We start from the raw sequence: 23,027 nt of genomic DNA on the forward strand, positions 1-23,027 counted from the left end.
AAGCTCGTTGAAAGTTTGCTACACAACATTTGAACAATCCCATGAAATACTGAGAGAATGTTTTCTGGTCAGGCAAGAGCAAAATTTAACTTTTCTGATGTCATACTACACACCATATTTGGAGGAGAAATGGCACTGTGCATCACCCTAAAAATACCATACCAACAGGTTTGGAGGTGGTGGCATCATGGTGTGGGCTGTTTTGCATCTCATGGTAGGCTACTAGCAGACTTCATACAGTTGAAGGAATGATGAATGGAGTCATTTTGTTCTGGGAGAATCTTTACATCAACCAGGATGATGAGGATGAGACATGGCTAGACCTTGCAGCAGGACAATGATCCAAACCATTCAGCAAAGGAAGCTCTCAATTGGTTTTAGAGAAAGGAAATCAAGGCCCTGACTTCAATTCAATTGAACAGTTTTGGAAGTTAACTAAAGATCAGGAATCACGAGAGGGATCCCTGAAATCTTCAATATTAAAGGACTATCTGTTTAAAAGAATGGGCCAAACTCACACCAGAATACTGTGTGACTGATTAGTTTCGTCATACAGGAAATGCCTTGAAGCTGTCATTACGAATAAAGGCTTTTCCACAAAGTATTTAAGAAATTTCAGCAGGCGTGTTCAATACTTTTTTCCTGTGTCATTCCACTTTATTACACATAACTCTACCTATGGACTTTAATGTTTGGATTTTTTTATATGAGTGGGTTATCTGAGTTAATACTAATGTCTGGTGAAAATTTCATGCAAATAGCCTCATTGGAAGTATACTTACTGAAAAAAATGTTGACGTGTCCAATACTTATTTTCCCCGCTGTATGCCAAAGTTGTTTTTGACTTTATACTATGTATTCATTCACTCGTTTTGTTCAAGCATAGACTGTAGTCTATGTGTTCAAGAGTGAAGCCAATCAAACTCGCAATTGATTTCAAACCATTAGCATTGTTATTTTAAATGTATGCTTTCATTATTCTCCAATTTCTGTATAATTCAGTGGAAATGCATGGATTCCAGTTTCTTCCAGTAGCAGCAACTGGAATTCATGCATTTCCACAGAATTATTTTTGGAATCTGATCCCTTATCATACCTGTTCATTCTTACTCGTCGCTCGACTTATCGTGACTAAATTCAAGATGGCTGCAAACGCTAAACTTCGCGAAGATACTGTCTGTATAAATCGTCTTGTAAGTAAATGACCAGTGCTTTTTCAAAGTTCTCAATGTCTCGTTTTAAATGTCAGGGCCCTCGGAAGTCTACCAATGAAGTGTGGAGATACATTGAGCGTCGTAAATGGTGTAAAACAGTGATTTATTTGCATGGCTAGCCCTATGCCGAAGCACCACCATTGAAAAAGCTGTTGGTAGCATCGGCTAACTAGTGCCAGATTTTGGATTGCAGGGGACAAGCCGAGATGGGCTATGAGACATACGTTCACACTCGGTATCATGTTTCAACACACTTTAGGTCAATATCACACCGGAATTCTCCTTTAAATTTGATGACTTTCGATGAAAATCCTGTAGATGGCGCTTGCCTATCGAACATAAATAGTCTAGTATTGTCTTAATTTTACGACATATAGGGTCCGTCCCATTTCTCCCCCCTTAAAACTTCCACTTGGTTTTGATTACCCTCAACATTAAAGCCCCCTCGACAAAGGAAGTGGGGGTGAAGATCTTACAACTATATGCAAATTAGCGTAGCGAACATGCTCACCTACGTCACGCGCAGCGCCAACGTGTCTACCGGTAGTAGCCTGCTACTATTAGGGGTTTGCACGGCGTGTCATCAGATCTGGACGTCGCCATATTGGAGATACTCGCCTCATTAGAAAGCATTAGGCACTGAAGTAAATCCCTAAGATCGTCAAGAAAAATGGTTAATTATTGCCGTGTTTTAGGTTGTACCAATAGGTCAGACTGAGAAAAACATCTGGTGTAGGTATCGACTCCCACAAGTTATTATAAAACCAGGGAGAAAGGAGAATAATGACAGAAGTTATCAGAGGAAGGGGGGCGCTTGTGGTTGAACTTGGTACTTCGTCTCCCTCACCCAACTCATATGGATCTGCGCTGCCAATAAACCGTAATTTCTCGAAATATCGCGCCTTTTCTTGTGGTCCAAGTCCTGCCCTATATGCCTTTGCATCTTACACGCATTTTGATGAGCTTTTCTGTTGTTTAGACACGGCTACAATCACGTAAGATATCCAAAGTGCATAATACTTCATTGTACTTCATTCACTGAGTACCGCCAATATGGCCGCGCGTGCTGGGTTACCATAGTTAACGGCCAGAACGTGACGTCCGTGCAAACCAAAGATTCTAGAGCGGAGCGCTCTAGAATCTTTGGTGCAAACCCCTAATTTTCATTCAGGAACATGCCCGTTCCAGTGGTCGTTGTTCTGTTGGCTGTGCTGGTTTATCTACGTCTGGTTAATCAACAAAGATATTCCTGTTCATGTGAACGCCAGAACACAGATCCTAAATATTGACGAAACTACTCAGATCAGATATATAACGTTATTTGATGGGCAGACTGACTCTCTCAAAGCACTCAGCAGATATCATGAACATCGTCAGATAGCTTCGTGAGATATTTTCTAACATTAGTGTTAAAAACTCAACAGTCCATCAGATGTCCATATTCCAACATATTTTGAAATTTTAATATGCTTATTTGCGAAAATATATGACAATTTTGGCCGGCTCGCTGAGCTTGCACGGTATCCTGGGTAATTTCATCTCCCCCTTCGTTTTAAGCCTGCATCCGTCCTGGCTATATTTTAAGTAGGGATGTCCGATATTGGCTTTTTTGCCGATATCCGATATGCCGATATTGTCCAACTCTCAAATTTCGATTCCGATATCAGCCGATACCGATGTCGATATGTGGGTTATTTTTCCTCAAAACTAATTTAGGTAACATCACATATCTCCTGTTGTGGAATTAACACAACATGCTTAATGTTATTGTGATGCCCCACTGGATGCATTCTTGAATGCAACAAGGCTTTCCAAATGTTAACATTGTCTGTGCAAAATAAGAAAAATACTTCAACTTAATTTAGGGAAAAAGTGCCATGTTTATTTTTTATTTTTTAATTGTCTCAAACAACAGTTTGGATTACACTCTCCCTGAGATAATCTTGACAATGCCCACAACAAATAGGGCAAATTTGACTTCTTCACAAATGATAAAACATTGTACCTGAACAACTATGTGCAACATAGCAGAATGTAAAGCCAACTAAAATAACAGGCATAGTGTATGACAGGCTACCCTTTTTCTGTGTTAAATGAGCCTGCATTTGTAGGATGCTTCATGAACTGTTTCTTTAACTAAAACTCAATCACCTTAATTGAATGAATGCATAGATATGAGTCAATTACAATGTGGCAAGCAACTATACTGCACAATTTTGAAAACATTTGTTTGAGCTACAAAAAATACTTCAGGCTTGAGGTGAAGTACATAACGGGCCATACCCACAATCAGGCTTGGAATTTCACCATTTTAGGGCCAAGGCCACTTGGCCTTCAGTTGGGCATATTTGGTGGGGGGCACAAAGGCCACATGTCAGGGCACCAAGGCCAAAGTTAACTATACAGTAGTAGGCTATAAAAATTATCAAAGTTGTATTCACTGCAGTAGACCTGCATCACTGTATACAAAAACATAAAACATGACATATTACATATAACCAAATCATCTGATCATCTAATATTTTCAGATATCTAGGCTATATTTAAATTTATTTTATATTTGGCCTGTTATGAAATCATGTATTGAACAATTTAAGCACAGCTCAGCTTTAAGAAACTCAAATAGCCTAGATGCATGCTTAGCATTTTGTGATCATTAAGGCTATATTTCACAGTGTAAACACAGTGTAAAACTTAAATCCCAAATTTGGAAACATCCATGTATGTTGAAATGTACTGCAAATTCAAAACGGGATTAGTCTGGAACGGCTAACTGTACAGGGGACTGATTTACACCTTTCTGTTCGGTAAGGTCTGCTGTTTATTCTGATATATGGTTTGTCATATGTTAATCGAAGGGTTCTGAAGTATTCCACCGAGATGAATGGGTAGGGAGATGGACGCAAAACCTTCAGTAGAATTTATGATTGAATATTATTTACTTTTCTCGCGAACCGTTCACCACAGCAATTAGCGGCTAACATCGTTTAAAAGCTGAGAAAAAGCTCTTTCATGTGATACTTGTGATGTCTGTGTGATGAGTAGGCTACTTCGCGAGTAGTTCAACTGAGAAGAATGGGTTAATTTGGACGCACTTTCTTGCGCTGTCACTTTCTCCACTGCGTAATTTGACCATAGGCTTAATATATATTGCTATTAGTAGGACGCAAAGCAGAATATTTAAAGAAGGGGGCACCAAGGCCACCGTGGCCTGTAAAACCTCTGATTTTCAAAGGGGCGTCACGGCCAACTTAAGGGGCTACGACGGCCATGGCCAATTCCAAACCACAGACATAATGTTGAATCAGAGCGAGCAAGTTTGTTACTGCAGCCATCCCTTTCTTTTACTGTCTATGAGCCATCCACGCTTGTTTGTATGCTTCAAGACGCAGCTTGATGAGGTCATCATCTGTGCACCGGTAAACGCTTCAGGAGCGCATAGGCACTATTTGGGTGTAACGCAAGCATTATTTTATCGGTTTTAAGGCAAAAAAATCCGATAACGATATTAACAGATATTACATTTTTATGCTAATATCGGGCCGATAATATCGGTGGGCCGATATTATCGGACATCTCTAATTTTAAGGGTTGATTTTAAGGGGAAAATAGCACTTCCCCTTGCTCCCTAAAGTAATGGGACACCCTAGCCCTACACATGCACGCGCAAAAACGAGGGTTAGGGCAAAAATCTAGGGGTAGGGGAGGTATTGGGACGGGCCCATATAGCCTATCATCTTTTCGTCAATCTACAATAGTTGCCAAGTCCGCTTATAATACGCGACTTTGGGCTTGTTTTTACAGAAAGTCGCTTGGAAAAATGTGGAGTCGCGGGTTGCGGTTTTTTGGGCTTGCTTTTGAAAACGTGGTTGCTTAAAAATAAAAAATAATACGCGACTCGGTTTTTTTACATTTCACTTGACTGGAACATTAATTCCAGGCATTGTTTGTGAGGTTTTCGAAGCTGTTTGCTTGGTCCTCTCCCTGACTTCCAGATTGCACATAGGCCTACAACGCGCGAACTGATGGGTCGGGAGAGGACGACGCATGTTTCGTCTGAGCCTGTGTGAGCGAATCCAGTGAGACAATGCAGCCTGCTGCGCCGACTAGCCTATATCCCTCATTCACCTAAGATTTTGCCTATATGGCCTATGCTATCAGGGTAGACTGTGATGTGTGTGATAATCAGAGGCGATTTTCGAGACGTTTCATCATCGTGTTGTGCTTCACTGCCAATGATGTCCTTAACTCTGCAATAACTTTGCTTAAACGACTCCAATTTAGTTTGTATGAAATTTCTATCATACTCATCATGAGCGCAGAGTTAATAGAAAATCTGTTTCTGGATGTTTTATTTTTTATTGGTAAAACGCTTCATAGGTTAAATTAACAGCTATTCCGATTTGCGCATAGGCCTATCCTAATCAATCGCCCATATACCATAGCCTAAACATTTCATTTGAACAACCTGTTGGACTGTCTAACCTATTTATTTCCATGCATGGTCGTTTGCCTACATCGTGACATTAAGCGACAGTAAGGCGAATTCAAAGAATTATGGACTGACGTGCTGTCAAAGGGGCTGCCCATGCAATTGGCTGTACATTGCGCACAGCCGGTCAGTCTAAGAATGGCAGCGCGGGCTAATAAGAGTTCTTATAAAACATATATGTAGGCACATCCTTGTTCTGCTCTGCGTGGACTGGAGTTGTTCTCCATCCCGGCAAAAGACGTCATAGTATTCCGACTTTTCCAGGTAAACGAGCTGTCTTGAAATGACATTCTGAAATGCCGGTCGGGCCAAACCTTTGCGCGCATCAACCATGCCAAACGAGCGCCAGCGCTGATGGAACTTTTCTAGCATGATATTTGAGGGTGCCATTTGCAGACTCTTACTTTGCTCAAATTAAGTCACAATAATCAATTTAAAGGAGAACTTGGCAACTATTTCAACGTAATAAACCCGTTTAGAAATCATTTGGATGGTTAAATGACCTGTTCCGGTGAAAATGGTGACTTTCCCCGCTGCGCCTAGCGTCCTCAGGCGGAAAACCAACCTTGCAACATTGAGACTACCGTCCCGGAAAGAGAAGTGAGAAACAAGAAACTAGTTTTAAATTGTGTTTCTTACCTTGTAACATCCACATAGTTCTGCCAAACTTATGCTAACCGTTCGCTAGCTTGTAAACAAATCCATGTGCTTTATCATTACCTTTTCCCACAGTTTGAAATAGCATAAAGCACAATTTCTCCAGCAGAGGGGGAAATCCTGCCAAGTTTCCCTTTAAGGGTAGGTCTAAGTCAGAACAAGGGTCAGGACAATGCGAGAAAACAGGCGAGACCTGAGAATGCGACTCCGTGTTTCACCAGCCTTTCTTGCGCAAAGCTGAATGAAAATTTGCGTAGGCCTATATACTTCCCGTGTAACAGTTTGCACATCTAAAACTATTATTCTTTTTCCAGACTATCGCTACAGCTGTCCAAGGCTTTTGCGGCGTTTTGCATTGCTTCACGCTGTTCCCTTGTTGGTTTGGAATTTGGTCACCTGTCTGATCAATGAGTTCAGGTCTATGGCTATTTTCATCATCAGTGTGAACGGAATTATTTTCACAAATGCAGGAGTAGAAAATACCTGTCTTCAATGTAGGTTATACCCTGAATACTCAGCAGATCCTATGGCCATACAGTAAATCCTCAAATTATGGCCGAGATTATATTCTCTATAGCCAGGCCTCTGATAATAGCCAGGGGCATCGTTTATTCGAACAAATAAAGGCCAGGGTAATAATTGCCATGTGGGCTAGGCCTATTGGTCCACTTTTTTATTGTTGATTTTTTTTTTATTACGGTTTGATTCATATTCGTAATAAACCACACAGGAAGGAATACACACCTCTCTCACACACACACACGTGTGCGTATGTGTAGCCTATGTTGTTTGCAATGAGTTTAATTTGCAATGAGTTTAATTTAGCCTCATTTTTTGGGGGCAAATGTTTTAATACAAAGTGAAATAAATGATAGTTTTGGCTTTGGAAAGTAATTGTTTCACTCATTATACAAATAGGCGCTGTTAAGGCTGTGACAGGTTAAAGCGGCATTGGGCTTCTTTTTGAGGTGAGAGTTGCTTATTTGTCTCGCGAGAGTTGGCAACACTGCAATCTACTGTTTTGGTCTACTTTTCTACCTCGTGCACGAGCAGAGATGAAGCTGAACTAAACCTCGCTTGAATAAACGAGGCCAAGACGCCGCTAACTTGAGTTAATGGAACGGCTTCAGCCCCAAGTGAAAGTCTACGCTAGTTCAAGCCAGGCTATTTCTTTTAAGCGCCGACTTCATTAGCGAGGTTGATGGAATATCCCCCGGGTTAGATCAAAAGCCAACAAACTAACACACTTGAGGAAAAACTAAACTCCATCAACAACAAAAACTCAACCATATAAAGACTTACCCGTCTATTAATGGATATTTTAACATAAGGTCCACCGTTTGTTTTCCCAAGCTTGACCCAGAGTTAACATCACACTGGACCAAGAGGACACACCATGCTAAGAATATCCAGACAGTGTGCGGCAGCATTTCCTGTGATACATCAACATATGTTTGTGCGCGCAAACATTCGCGAGTCAAGAAATACATGTCAGTAGCCAAAACCGACTTAACGTTCCGGTTAAAATGCAACTGATACATTGACATTGGAGCATTTTGTTCAGTAGCTAAGCGTGTAGCCTAATGATGGATGGATAGTTAGATACTTTATTCATCCCGAGAGAAATTTTAGGCATCCAGTAGCTTATACAATACAGCCATAACACAACAAACACACACACACACATCTCTTACATACATAAAAATCACTCACAGAAATGTAAAACTTTAAAGAGCATGTGGCGTGAATGTGACTGACATTCGCAGAAAGATGCTATAAGTACATTTGGAAGAAAGGTCGCATACAAATATGGGCTAAACAATAAATAGCCTATGCACGGCTTAGTTAGAACATTTCGGTGCATGTCAGCGTGATAAAAAACGAACTGCCACACAGGCGTTTATTTGTTTGTTTACGTGGTCTTTAAAGATACATTCCCGTAAGATGAACTGATATGTTTCATCAAAGTATTAATCGTATTGTCTATTTAAAATGCATTTATTTAATTGCTATAGGCTACGCTATAGTTAAATGGAACTATATAGAATACAAACTGCCAATGGCAAACTTACTGTTAATTTTCCAGAGTACCTCTGGCTAAGACGCATAACTTACTGTTCTAACACTGTCGTAGTTGTCAGAGAGAAATATGCGTTCGGCTACATACCATGTCCATGTCGGTACACCCCACCCATGACGCTGTAATGTTGAACTTTATGAACCAGACTAAATCATACATTTGTCGGAGATTTTAGTCTCATCATCGCCCTCTACTGACTAAATTACGGATGTTCATATAAACAAAGAACAGTAGATTAAAGCTTAATTTAAAAACTTTAATTAGCAGATATATTCATAATGGTACAATTATAATACATATAAAAACTAATTCATTCAGCACTGACACTACTCTCCAATTTAGGCACAATAATTTAATAAAGCTCTATCAGTAGGCCCTAAAGCCAATCTCTCATTGAGAAAACATTTCAGACCATCATCTAAAATGTTGGGGAAAAATATTGAGAAACAAAATAGACTTCAGAAATAAAATATACTTGACAAAAAAATGTGTGCATAGGGCAAACAGCTGAATGTCCAGCAACCTAAAATAAAATAAAATCTCCCATTGCACATCTCACATGGTGGCATAACCGGGCATGTTAGTTTCTCTCTGCTGGTGGTCAAGGACATAAAGAAAATCAAATGTAATACCTTCGCCGGAGTGTTACTCGACAGATAACACATGGTAGCTTTATGGCCAGGCACTGCAACAGCACCTCTCCGGTTGTTAGCTAAATGTAAACGGTTACTGTTAATGGGAGATATTAGCCCACCTCACTCAAGTAGGCAAAGAAACGCAAACAGGAACATTTTATGTAACCTCTACATGAGCCCCCATACAGTAGACAAAAAAACAACTTCTTATCTATGTGTCAATGTGTGTGTCAATGTTTTACATCACAGCCTTTTCTGCTTTTGTTTGAACACCATGTGCAACAGGGGATATGTGTCCCTTTAAGACTGTAAGAAAGTAACCCATACATTCTGAATATATTGATCATTTAAAGGTAAAAATGTCCTTAGCAGTCTTTGATACTAACAAAAGGCTAACTTTAAAAAGTAAGTAGTGCTTTTTTAAAAGTTGGGCAGATTGTGTGGAGTAGAATAACAAGTGGCTATGTTGCCATCCACCTACATTAGAAAAATAAAATGGGGGCATGGGTTAGTAACACATAGACAAAAGTTCCATGCTGTAATCAACAATGAGGCTGGATAAAATGACAAACTGACAGTCTCATCAGGAAGACAATGATATGGATGTCTGATATGTAGCCTTAAGCAGTAGTAATAAGGGTGATGTGGGAGCAAAGTCTATCTATGTAGTACAGTTTGTCTCCGCTCGACTGCTAGATCCAATTAGAACACTCCGGTGGTAGATTCTGGCTCAAGAGCAATACAAGGAAAAGATAGAAAGAAAGAAAGAAAGAAAGAAAGAGAGAGACAGAGCGAAAGAAAGAAAGAAAAAAAGAAAGAAAAAGAGAGAGAGATGCAACATGAGTATCCCGTACACAAACAACACTGACATCCCAGGTTAAACCACAGCTATAAACGTCTTCTTCGGACCCGACAAAAATAAGGGGGAAAAAAAAGAGTAGCAACCAACTCTGTTGCTTGTTGTGACTCTGCAACACACAATTTCTGAACACACACCATGCAGCAGCCATCTCAAACTTGCATGCTACCACCAGCCATCGTCTATCGTCCTTTGCAACACTGAAAGCTTCAACGCCATGCCAACGCTCTTCAAGAAAGCTCCTAGTAGCTATCTGGAGTAGGAAGACAGACTCCTCCGACCGATCAGATCTGGCTAAGGCAACCCTCGAAGCAGCAGTTCTCCGCTTTGTCTCGTCTGGTTCTCTGTAGGTACTTTTAACTACTGTTTTAAGAGAAGGCTGTGTGTGAGAGAGAGCGTAGGCTGCTTGAACTGGTTCTGCTTTGTTTACTGGTGAGTGTATCTGTGTGTGTGTGTGTGTGTGTGTGTGTGTGTGTGTGTGTGTGTGTATGTGTGTTGCTCAAGGGTCCTCAGTGTCCTGGCTCACTCCGTAGGGTATGGCTGCCTGTGCATGCGGCGCTCGGCAGCGGCTGCCAAAGTGTGTCGCTTCCTCAGTGCTGGGTTTGAGCTGGGCTCAGCTTCCTCCAGAGACGGCAGATCTTCGTCCTCATCCTCGTCTTCATACTCCTCTTCCTCTCCCGGGCTTCTATTCATGAACCTCCTATGAGAAGGAAGGAAGGAACATACACAGATATTAATAGCCTGTACACAATACACTAACCTCAGACAGCAGACTCCTCTATGCAGTGTGATTTCACGGGCTGTGCGGGGTAGATTTCATTTCCGTCTGGTTGTGTGCGTGTGTGAGAGTGTTTTCAATTTCAATACAACCATTTGTACAGTGCCAATAACCATTGAAATAGTCTGGAGGTGCTGGGGGGTGGGTTAGTGCAATAGGGAATTAGGGGAAAATCCTCTGTCATATAAAAACAGTCATTCCAACCCCTGATAAATAGCTAGTTGAGCATTGTCATTTGACATTAGCACATGTCTGTGTTTTTATCAAGTGAGTGGATATTCGCACCTCTTGGTTTAGTGCACACCTGTACATCATGTTTTAACGTTCTGCCATTGCATATGAGACTGTATTTGTATTTACTTTCTAAATATCATTATCTGGGCAGACGATATTCACAAAATGCAGCATAACCGTTAACTTCAGAAACAGTACTTATTAAATAACTTTGCCTTTGGCTGCATCAATGTCCTTTCTGGCCCTTGGTTCTACGAAAAGACGTTTCTCCGAAGTTATGCTAGTCATTTTTCCTCTCATAGGCTACTCATTTCCAAGGTTCTTTTTGTCCTAGGGCAAAAGACAGATTGTTGCTTCATAATAATTAGTCATATTGTCTAGGCTACTTTTCTTGAAACTGCCAATGCTTCTGGTCAACATTTCCTTTTTTTCAGAAATACCTTTTGTTATTTTCAGGGAATAGTTTTGCTGGTTCCCTTGTGGTGAGTCTATGATGTTAGTCTATGAAACTGCGGTCCCAAAGCTAACGTTAGTCGAGCAGGCCTACATAAGACAGTTAAATATAGACCCTTTCAACAATAAAAACAAAAACAATGCTTGAAAGTTCTATTTGGTTCTCAATCTACTTCCTCTACATTAAGATAATATATGGAATGTTAAAACGGAAGCCTTGTGGGGCCAACTATGATGCTGATAATGGAACTCTCTTGAAAGGGTCTATTCTCAAGAAGCAACAAAGAAGAAACAAAACGAAAGAAGGAAAATGAAACACAAAATTGATTTGCAGGGTTGAATCTCATTACCAAGGGACCTCGAGAAACTGTCCTGTCGGCCGGATGTGGCCTGTGGGCTGGGAGTTTGAGACCACTGCACTAGAGAAAACACTGAGGCAACTGAGGCGACTGGAGTTTTGGCACATTGGAGACACATTGGAGTTTTGACATTGTGTTTTCTTCAGGACAACCAGTACAGTCCTATATAAGGTCTTTTAAGTGTGAGAATGTTTTCACGTGATCATTATAATGCCTACACAGTTTAGATCTAATCTAATCTAAGCTCAGAAACTAAACTCTATGCTGAGATCTAATCTAAACTCATACACCAGGACTATCTGTCTTCTTATCTGTCTTTTTAAACATCATTTAAAGCTTTCACAAAGTTTCTTTGATATATGGAACTTAAAATCTGATAATCACAGAGGACATTAAATATTTTTTCACAACCTATGCCTAATCTTACATGACACTCCACAACAATTTAGCCTTTATGATAAAGAAAAATATCAAAAAGTGCATATGCTATGGTAATGAGATCACATATGAGATATTACCTGCGATCTTTCAAGTTCCTTTAAAACACAATCAAAAGCATATCTCAGGACAGATGTGAATTAGTCCAATGCTAACTCTGGTGCCATGTAACAAATGGCAACATTTCTGTTTAAAATTGTTAACCAATCAATCAATACATTTATTGTTCATAGTGCAGTATCACCATGTAACATGGTCTCAATACACTACAAAATCACAAACGAAACAAAACTAACCATACAACCAACAATGAAAAATATGCTCGGCCCTGCAGTGCTGTTGTGTACCTGCGCGCTTGCTGGAGTAGTTCCTCCTTCCTCTGCAGAAGCATCTTCTGGCGCTCCTCAGCCGACTTGGAGAAGCGGCTGCCCCGCACCTCCACACTCTCTGGCTCCGCAGACGCGGCGTCCCCGCCCGAGGCGCTGCTCCCCGCCGCCAGATCCTCAGGGGGCGCGCCCATCTGGAGAGGGACCCGCTCCACCGTCTGCCATCACACACACACCATGTATAACAGGGGTTAAGAGTAACTCTGCCTGATGCTGTGTACATTGTACATTGCTGCTTTATCATTGCCACTGCATCATCTACAAGACTCTCAGGCTGTCAACGAATCTTACCTCTTTCTCTAATCTAGTAGCTTTTATGTCCCTTATTTTGTCCTCTTATTCTGGATTTTGAATACCACGCTTGGTATACCCGTAATTTCCCAACTATTAGCAGCGGCCTATATATTGATTTTGCAAAATTTCTTCAGCTATGAGGTTAATACAAGGGGGGCAGTTAATATGGTATTAATATGGTTTTGTTTCTTTTAACTTGCATACAACACTGTCCTGCGGTTTATACACAATGCGGCTAATACACTGGAAATTACTGTAGTGATATGGTCTTCCATGTGTTTAGAACTGAAAGAGTCAAATGGCCTACTGGCTGCCTACTAATGACTCCCAACAGAAAGGTCAGGGAAGCAGAAATCACCTGAGTAGGGAAAGGCACCTGGATGCGTCCCTCCAGGATGTTATCGGTGGTGACCTCCACTGAGCGTGTGAGCTGCAAGTCCTGGAGCAGGAGGTTGTAAGGCACCTGAGGGAACATCTCCTGGATCTGATGGGCCTGAGAGAGAAGGGGACAAGGTGTTACCACCCATCTGGCTGCAGTCTGTCTGCGAAACGGCAAACTAAGGAACAGAGACTGACTGGAATTATTGGTGTGTTTATCATACTACTGGAATTATTGGTGTTTATCATACTAAGGTTGGGCCTGTCTACCAAATGATGCACTGGCTTTCTAGAGAACTTGCCTGTAGGGTTGGAGTGAAACTCTAAAGTGAAACCCTTCAGGCAAGTTCTCTAGGAAAGTAGAGTGAAACTCTAAAGTGAAACCCTTCAGGCAAGTTCTCTAGAAAAGTAGAGTGAAACTCTAAAGTGAAACCCTTCAGGCAAGTTCTCTAGAAAAGTAGAGTGAAACCAACTCTCTGCTGAGTTTGAGAATACAACGGTAGGATCTGGCTTCACTCATTCTCTTTTTTTGTCTTTAAGAGTGCTGGGCCAAACTTATAAGTAACCAAAAAAGGAGAAAAGGCCGTGTGCAGAGCACATTGAAGGTAGCACTGTGCCAAAACGCTTCTGTGCTAAAAAGATTGATATATGCAAAATAAGATGACATAGAATGATGAAGATATTTATGTTTTCTGGTGCTAACATTAAAGGTACTGTATGCAACTATGGTCTTTTAAAAAACAATGTTCAGATGCTATTTTACAAGCCCATTTACAACCCTGTAATTAGGGTAGGCTGGGGAATAAAATGGCCCGTTTAAGCAGATATATAGCGCCCCCTCAAGGCGTTATTAGGAATAATTGAGTGAGCTTTACACTGATTAGCTCCATTCACAATAGGCTCCAGCAACTTCTTCCTGAATCTCCAACTCGTAGTGATAAAGTAACGTGTATTCATTTTATACTTTAAAGGGACACCAGGCAACGTTTTCGTGTTAATTAATCATCTTCGTAAGTTGGTATATGGTTAAATGACTCATTACAGGGCGAATGAAGACTCTCTCGCCCGCCCCTACTGCCTGTAAGAAGAATATCCCACTTGCAAGTTCGGTGTATCCTACCCGCCGACCGAAGCAGGATCAGTTTACATCCTGCATACAGCACAGAGGCAGGCTAACGAAACTCTAGCGATTGTTGCAAACGTGTGTATAATGGCAGAGCCAGTGAAGAAGCAGCGAAAACCCTTGACGGAAGATGCAAAGAAAAGGAAAAAAAGCTTCAGACCGAGCGAGGGGGAGTTTCGTAGAGAAAAAGCATCAAGCTTGTCTGGTGTCCCTTTAATATTTTGCTCTCACTTCCCAAAACAACAAAAAATCATTAAGTGTCTCACCATAGCATTGAGCTGGGAGTTGTTAGCCTGTGCAATACTCAGCATGTTGGTGGTGTGCATGACTTCCACTGAGAAGCTGGGCAGCCAGCTGGCAATGCGAGATCCTGCAAACCACAACACCGTGGGAAGTCAAACATGTACCCATTAGCAATGCCCACAATGTGAATACTATCATTATCATTTCACACAAGATTCAAACTTATTCTAGATATTGCAAAAAATAAAGATCCAACTACATAATCCAAACACCAGCAGTATTGGTTAGGGCTGGGACAACGCGTCGACGTAATCGATGACGTCGACGCAAAATATGCGCGTCGATTCGTCAAGCATAACGTGTGCTGCTTAATATTTTTATCAAAACCGGCCAGCACACATTGATGTTGTACTATTTAAATTAAAGATAAGATAAAATAATTTCATTGAGCTGCACTTTTTACTCACACAGCCTTTCCTCGCCCCGCCCGCTTTCTCTCGTAACGAGCCCGCTGCTCCTCCTCTGCATGTGCATTTAACAAAATATTCACGATTGTTGAATGATTGTTGTTGCCACATAGAAGCACTGCATAGAACACAGTGGGCTAAATTGCTATTAAATTCGCTTAGCATCGTGACCATGCAGCGCAAATTTGTTCAAAACTGCTGCATTAAAGTTAAAGTAAACTCTGCTAAGGTCTTATCACAACATAGTACATTGAGGAGACTAAACTAAGTTAAGTTACAGTATGCAATCAAGCAGTATCTCAAAGCTAATGTTAGAATACTGTTTGGATGTCAAGTTTAGCATGCTTACTTACAGCTGCTTGTATTTCGTTACTCATGCAGGGCTCATTTTATTGACTCTGAATGTTTGCAAAATCCGGATGTAAATGGAAAGGTGTTCTCCAAGACTCAAAAGTGCTTGTCCCAAGGAAGTACGAATCTTATTTGAACTAACTACGTTATGAATTGCATAAACACATCAGCAGCCTTTTAACTGTGTTAATGTTAATTGCAAGACGTCTTAAAGTGACAGGCACTCAATTAGACCTATACACTACTGAACTTTATTGAATGCTACCTCTGACTAAGAATGCATTACTTTGCACTTGTATAGTCTTTTATTTTGGAATCTTAAGAGCAATAAACATATATTGCAATGTTAAAGAATTCATGTTTAATTCATTCAGATATGTAATTAAACATGTATAAGTTGCTATTAGCCAATTAATGAGGAGATAATCGATAATCGAATCGAAATTGAATCGGACTGAAAAAATGAATCGTTAGATTAATCGATGCATCGAAAAAATAATCGCTAGATTAATCGTTTAAAAAATAATCGTTTATCCCAGCCCTAGTATTGGTGAATACACAAAACACTACTCTTCACTTCAAAGAGGCTGCAACACGCAGGTTGAGGTGGGGCCAAGTAAAGCAAACAATGCACAGTTCATCTGGCATAATAAAAGCCTGCAGTTATCTAAGGTCACATCTGAGATCCTGCATGGGCTTTTACCATCAAAGTGGAAAAAGTGATTGTGCTGGTTGATGTGGGGTCGGGCGTCTGCGGCGGGGCCCCCAGGGGCCAGGTTGCCCTCCAGGGCCCCCCTCTGCGGGGGATCCCGGGCATGGCCCCCCTCGCCGCTGATGTTCAGGGGCAGCCGGCAGGTCGGGCACGAGGTGTCCTGCTCCAGCCAGGAGCGCAAACAGGAGCTGAGAGGAAACGACACAGTAAACATTACAAAGCCGAAGCCTATTCATGCATGTGCACAACACACTGGCACACGCAAGCACAGATCAAATAACAGCGGCAACAGTGGCCAACTCCCTAGGTATACTCAGTGTTGCATATCACGGTGTGTCAGATCACAAATGATATGGCCTATGCTGGTCACTAAGGATATGACCTATACATGGCATTCTGAGGGAATAAAAAAAAAAAAACATGTTTTGAAGCCAGAAAAAAGGAAACAAATGTTAGCAATCCTCTTGCTCATAGTGGTTCTGCAGCAGAGCAATATACAACTCACTTGTGGAAGAGGTGCCCACAGGGCAGCTTGCGTGCAGTATGCATGGTATCCCAGCAGATAGCACAGTCATCGTTGTTGGCTTCTAACTCCTCTGCAGTGGCCACTGCAAATCTATGAAAACAGACAGTGGAGTAAGCCAAAACCAACTCTTTCACTCACTCACACACACACACACAGACACAGACACAGACACAGACACAGACACAGACACACACACAGAGACACACACAGAGACACACACAGAGACACACAGACAGACAGACACACACACACAGACACACACCCCAACCAACCAAAGATTATCAGCATTACGACCACAGTCCACCCCACTCTCCCAGGTGATTCTCAAGACCTCTCATTTACTCAAAACCTGGCCAAGGATTACCGGCGCACTAAATCTGTGCCTAAGGCTTGGACATTACACAACCAGGCCAGCAGTAAATCCCTAGCCATGACAGAGGAGTAGGGGCCGGTGTCATGAGCAACTAACTACAACTAAAGGCAGCAGACCTGGCCTCCATGTTGTCGATGACGCGGAGGTAGTTCTTGTGGCGACGCAGGCGACGCTGCACCTCGTGGAACAAGTAGCGCAGCTGCATGAAGATCACCAGGCTGGCCATGGACAACCAGATGTTCCCAAAGAGCTGGAGAGTGTGTGAGAGAGAGAGATAATGTGAGATGCCGTGAGGGAGAGAGAGGTAGGAACAGAGACAGATCGAAGAAAGGGTGATCATGTATTTATCACTACTACTGGGATATTTCTCTTCATAGCTCATTTGAGTGGCATTCAAGATCCTTTATCTCTATGCCTACATACATAGTCAGGTGAACACTTTTGATAGTTCTCCCTAGTAATTTAGCATCACACATGCAACCATGACTGGAGTACTATAAGCCTCGTTGTGAGTTAGAACAGAAACCAGCCCCACTCCCCCACTCACCAACATGTGGATGTGATGCATTAGGTCCAACGACAGCATGACCATCTCCATAACAAAGTCAGTGTAGTAGATGTGGCTACCTTTGCCCTCCCAGGTGCCCTCGTGGTTCAGATCCCACAGGTGAATGGAGTAGCTAAAAGAATGAGGGGGATAGTGATTCAGTGACCACAACCACACACCTGTAGTGTGCCTCTGGTGAAATGTTATGTTTTAAAGCTTAAACTTGTTGAACTTTGAGAGAATGCGGCCTAATGTGGACATGCAGTGTTTATTTCTACAGGTGTGCTGTCCAGGATACTGACAAATGAGATGATAGGTCATGCACTAGCGGTAAAACATGTGCTTCTTCCATTCATGAGGATTTTAAACTGGTCTGCTGAAAAGTCAACATACACTGAAAAGCAACACAGCTGAATGATTTTACATCTCTGTGCACATCAGTCTTTAATAAACATAGCCCTAAGGTTCATTTAGACACTAGAATGCTAATTTGACTAGCCTACAGTTTGTAAGCTGAAATATAATCCTTTAATTAATGAGTCTGCTAACTAAATAAAGCTTGCCCTAATCTCCCTTTCCCTTTGCCACACAAAGCTGCCATTTCAGCTGACGCGAGCTCTGGGTGAACAAGGAGAAAGGAATTTCTCTCAAACAAGCAGGAGGCGACTAAGTCCAGGTGCCAAAGCAAGAAATTAGATCATTATCTTTGGGTGTTCTGAGGCTTACCGCATAATGACATGGCCAGTGCGCACGGTCACCAACATACACTACAGAGAGAAGAGAAAAAAAATACATTGAAACAAATATTCAGAAGCTGTACACTGCAACTAGACAACATCCTTGTATTGTCACAAGGGAATGTATTTGTGGAGCACATGTGTCGCAGGAAACAAAACACTGCTGAACACATCAACTGTAGGATGGCTAGACCAAATTTATAATTAATAACACCTATCCAAAATACACATCCTGTCATCCATCGGGTCATTTGAAACCAGGCTAATTTTAGAGCAACATATTGCTGACAAACATTTGCAAAGGCTTTTGAATAGAACACCTAGGCCTATGTATTTACGCAAAAGAGAAAAATACATGGGTGAGCTCATGGGTGATTGCCATGTTACATATTTCACCTCAGCAGCCATGAAGGCCAGCGTGTGCATGCCATGGGCCGGCCCCCACAGGCCACACAGCACTCCTAGGCCACAGCAGGAGAGGAGCAGACCCGTCAGCAGGGACATCACCCGCATGTGACTGCTCAGAGGGGTGGTCGGGGAGAAGGAGAGCTTTGGGACAAAACACACACACACACACACACACACACACACACACACACAAACACAAACACACAAGTTAAAACACGGGAACCCAACAGACCCCTTCTCAAACACAGATCGGCCTGTTATGTCAGATTGTGTGATCTGCTATGCAATTTTAGTTAATCTAATTAGTGTCGCGATCGTGCAACAAAAGCCGCATATGGGCATGTCCTGTAACAAGCTTCCAGAGGCTGGCGAGTTTGACCAAAGTCCTTCAATTTTAATGGAAACACAAGGACTGAGAGGACCTAGTGAGAGCAGGTTCCTGGACAAGTTCCCACCTCCTTAGGTTTTACCCCGAACACCTGTATGGAAACGAGCCTATATTAGGAGGATAGATCACTTCAGCCAACTATAGCCTAATGCTTAACGGCAGTAGGTAGGACAATGTCTGGTACGACCTAAAATCTAAAAGCAAAGAATATGCCATTTTAACATTGACCTACATGTAACATGTCCATAACCTGCAATCATAACCTGACAACAAATAAAAACAAGTCCCTGGAGACCTAGCTTCTCAGATGCACAACATGAGCAGCCCCTTGCATGACCAACACTCTAGGCCTCACATGCTTTAGCCAGATACTATTAATAGAGGCAGACCTGAAAAAGATATGGCCTACCGTTGTCACTCATTTAAAAAGATTTACTGTCTCATAGCACAGCAATTTGTAACAGTTTATACTGTATTATTGTAGTGTTTCAGCGTTAGCCCCTTCACTGTGAAGTGTTTTGGGTGCCTTGAAAAGCACTATACAAATGCAATGTGTTGTGTTGTGTTGTGGCTATGCAAGTAAGAAAGTGTAAAGACAGGCTCGGAGCAAGACTAAGAAAGAGCAGATGAGCAGATGTTCTTCCTACATTTACACGACTCATGGCATCCCCAAGCCCCCAAAACTCCCTTCGGTTTCACCACACCTGTTAGTACATTAGAATGCAAACTCCCTTTTGTGTTTACACTAGAGAGCAACAAGTGCCCAATTTAACTCACATATTCAAAGCGGTCCTTGCATAACTGAACCATGAGGTGGAGGAAGATGAGAGCAGCGAACCAGAGGCACCACATGACCACCTCTTCCACGGTCTGCACGTTCAGGACTCCAAAAATAAAGATGAACTTGTAGAAGATGAAGTTCCAAAACTTGTCTTTCAAGTGCTAGACAGATCAGGACAAGAACAGAGTCAGAAAACTAGAAACTTATGGCAAAGGTTATCCAAGCGAACAGATGTCGCCCTGGTCTGAGATAAAACAGTGGACAGCAGTATGGCATCTAAAGACCACCTGAGGTGGAAGGCACAACAAGTAATACTAACAACACAAGTTCATAACTTGGTACACACGAGTCTTCATTTTTTGGTCTCGAGACTAGAGGGAGAGGTAACCACCACAACTTTAACACTTCTACACCTAGTAAACTTTACAGAAGGGGCTCGCTCCTAATATAGCTGACCTCACACTAGAAAAGTAGTAGCCTACCAGTCCCATGCAAGAAGCCTGCATTCTCATAGTTACTCAGCATCATAGAGCAGCAGTTTTTCTACTCATGTGTATTTAAATCATTCCCTTATTAAATGCCTCTTTTTTGATGTATTATGGCTGACTGGAGCATGAATTGAATTAATAATCATACCTGCTTTTCACTGACTCTGAGGGCTCCAAAAATCATCCATTGGATCATTTTGGCAATGACCATAAGAGTGCAACAAGCGGTGTTGACAAGCACCTTAGGGTAAAATCAAAATTAAGTTTGTATAAATGAGCCACGACAGCATATCCATCTTATTTGAATGTGCATTTACGGACAAAATACTGTTCATATGAAGCTTACCCAAACATAAACACTGTCATTAACAAGGTACCACAGGACTGTGGACAACACAACTTCACTGTCCACATCTTGATCAGGGTGCTGGAGAGTGTCAACAGAGCCAGGGGCTTCATCCAAAGATGACGACTTCAGCCTAAAATCTGTCAGGGTGCTGTAAGCGCTGTAGATACTTCCTGTCAACAGGACTACGCTGAGCGCTATGTAGGTTTGCAAACTGGGCCATGGCAATCTCTCCAAAAACATCAGTGGCATTGCAACTTAAAGCGTGTGGGGAATAAATAATGTCCAAATCCTCACAGTCTTACAGAGTTTAGATCCTTGAAGCTCCAAACAAGTTCGTCTGCCAATGTAAATAAGTTAGCCAACTGCGCGGAAAAACTTTACTTGTCAACACGTTCAGTCAGACAGTCAGCTGCGTGGACCAGACAGCTGGATAACTAATATTAAGCTAGCGGGCGAGCTAGCTAGCTATTAACTAGGTTAATTCGAGGCTAATCATCGCTGAAAGTTCCAACACAATAAAATGAGTTAAGGTTAGACTAATATACTAAGGCTGTAATGAAATGTTTTTGCTAGGGCCTGCCTAGATCTCTAAATTCAGGAAATTGGCCTCACAAAATTATGTTATGAGATGGGCAGCGCCAGCAAACCACAATTGGCAAATGTATCGCTAACGTTAGGTAACCCTAAGCTAGCTTTCCACAAACTATCACTTTTCAGCTAACCTCCGCGTTTAGCTGTTTCTAGCTCTCCTATGGGACAACTATTTCTCGTTAGATTTTGAACAAGATTAACCACCGCGACAGATGTATCACGACTATGGACAGCAGTTGAATATATGAAAAACATATATTTGCGTTACCAGCTATCACATGAATGATCAACCTAAGGCTCACCTGACCTGGCTAGCAAACTTAGCAGCTTCGGTTCCAGGATACCATGACAGATACGCGTAGATATGTACGTCAGAGTTTGAAACGGCGCATTACAAGAATCTAGCTTTAGGGTTGCATCTACCAAATGCGTTCCTTGAGTATGTCAATCTCACTGTCCGATATGTTTGACTCAGGTGGCTTATCCCAGCATAGTCCCAAAAACATTATTCTTCTCCGACGACTATACCACAGACCTAGAGAGTGCTTCGTGCGAGAAGACTAGACACAATTCCAAAGTGGAAAGTGGTATCTATGCTGCCACCTACTGGATTGAGTACATAATGCCACCAAGACTAATATGTATCAAACTAATAGAAATCAAACCTAACTTCATTCATAATGACAGTCAAGCCACAAATTAGTCTTGGTAATTTTATTTAATATTATACTGTGTGTGTTCACATTGACCAAAGTTGATGAGCACACTACAACTTTCTTGTTAGGCTACATGCATCACTCTCATCAGACCAAGCTGTTAGCCACATAAGCCCCTATAGGCCTATTATATGCATACTTCACTACTGAATATAATTAATTTAATTGATTTAATTGAACTTCGATTTGATCTAACTGAATTTAATTAAATTAACACTTTATTTTTTTGAATGTCTGAGCTCAATTTAAAATAAATCTTTAACCCATAGACAGGGGGTCAGTGAAATAATGTTCAAGACTAAGTTAAAGTTTTGCTTTATAATTTCAAAAATGCATATCTATAGATGATGACCATTTGCACCAATAAAACTAGCAAACGGTGTCCATTGTTCCCACCCATATTAACAATAACTCATATGTTTGTGACAGATCACATCAATGTTTCATGAATCACTTGAATTACTCACTTCACTTCAATGAATAAACCATCTCTAGCTGCTTAGAAATGCGTGTCAGTTCACATCATCAAATTATGCCATCCAAAATAGTTGTCACATTCAGCAGTCATCTCATGACTGCTAGCTGCCCATTCCTTGAGTACACTGTAAAAAAAAGGGGAAGGGGAATGTTCTCCCACAAAAGGGGTCCCTGCAGTTTGGCAACCTCTGATCTAGGCTATTGCCCTTGTTTGGATATCCCTGGTAATTAAATGAAGTTGTATAAGCCTATTTTGACACCATCCAGATTCCAGACATAACTTGCATTTGCTGGTTAAGAGACAGACCACATTATATGAACAAAAATAACTTGATAATAAATTATGTCAAGAACAGAATATGCATCTAATAAGTAGGGTATTTCCTGACACTGCTGTGACATAAGTAGACACACACCCTGTTTTGCAGAAGTGAATCACAAGTAAGGGTTGCTGAGTAAGAACAATTCAAAAGGAACTAATGTAGACAATGGT

At 41.5% G+C, this 23,027-nt stretch overlaps 2 protein-coding genes across 3 annotated transcripts in view; both read right to left on the bottom strand.

Moving 5' to 3' along the window:
- dpep2 (dipeptidase 2) overlaps positions 1–8,698 on the bottom strand; it is a 34,711-nt gene extending 26,013 nt beyond the window's left edge. Inside the window, exons 1-2 of one of the 2 annotated variants that reach the window (XM_076286960.1) lie at positions 8,531–8,698; positions 7,666–7,796 (exon numbers count right to left, since the gene is read on the bottom strand). In XM_076286960.1, coding sequence (XP_076143075.1) covers positions 7,666–7,796; positions 8,531–8,602 — 203 coding nt within the window. In that variant the 5' untranslated portion in view covers positions 8,603–8,698. The other variant, XM_076286961.1, reaches the window with a different exon arrangement.
- On the bottom strand, positions 8,686–21,896 carry amfrb (autocrine motility factor receptor b). The gene is made up of 13 exons (XM_076286959.1): positions 20,748–21,896; positions 20,550–20,642; positions 19,910–20,074; positions 18,733–18,885; positions 18,326–18,366; positions 17,600–17,732; positions 17,169–17,302; positions 16,659–16,769; positions 16,145–16,341; positions 14,647–14,750; positions 13,238–13,372; positions 12,547–12,743; positions 8,686–10,637 (listed from the first exon to the last, which is right to left on the bottom strand). Exons 1-13 carry the CDS (start codon positions 20,997–20,999, stop codon positions 10,460–10,462), a joined length of 1,893 nt encoding a protein of 630 aa, XP_076143074.1. The 5' UTR covers positions 21,000–21,896; the 3' UTR covers positions 8,686–10,459.
- Between the last annotated feature and the right edge of the window lie 1,131 nt (positions 21,897–23,027).

This window comes from Alosa pseudoharengus, unplaced genomic scaffold (genome assembly GCF_046254945.1).
Source record: "Alosa pseudoharengus isolate Yale_2024_CS ecotype anadromous, Long Island Sound unplaced genomic scaffold, YU_APseudo_1.1 YU_APseudo_1.1_scf_16, whole genome shotgun sequence".
NCBI lineage: Eukaryota > Metazoa > Chordata > Actinopteri > Clupeiformes > Clupeidae > Alosa > Alosa pseudoharengus.

Coding starts and splice junctions, on each gene's coding strand:
- amfrb (XM_076286959.1), bottom strand. CDS start 20,999: ATGCCACTGATGTTTTTGGAGAGATTGCCATGGCCCAGTTTGCAAACC. Junction 18,886..19,909: donor GCAAGGACCGCTTTGAATAT/GTGAGTTAAATT, acceptor TTTGTCCCAAAG/CTCTCCTTCTCCCCGACCAC. Junction 10,638..12,546: donor CTACTCCAGCAAGCGCGCAG/GTACACAACAGC, acceptor TCCTTCTCATAG/GAGGTTCATGAATAGAAGCC.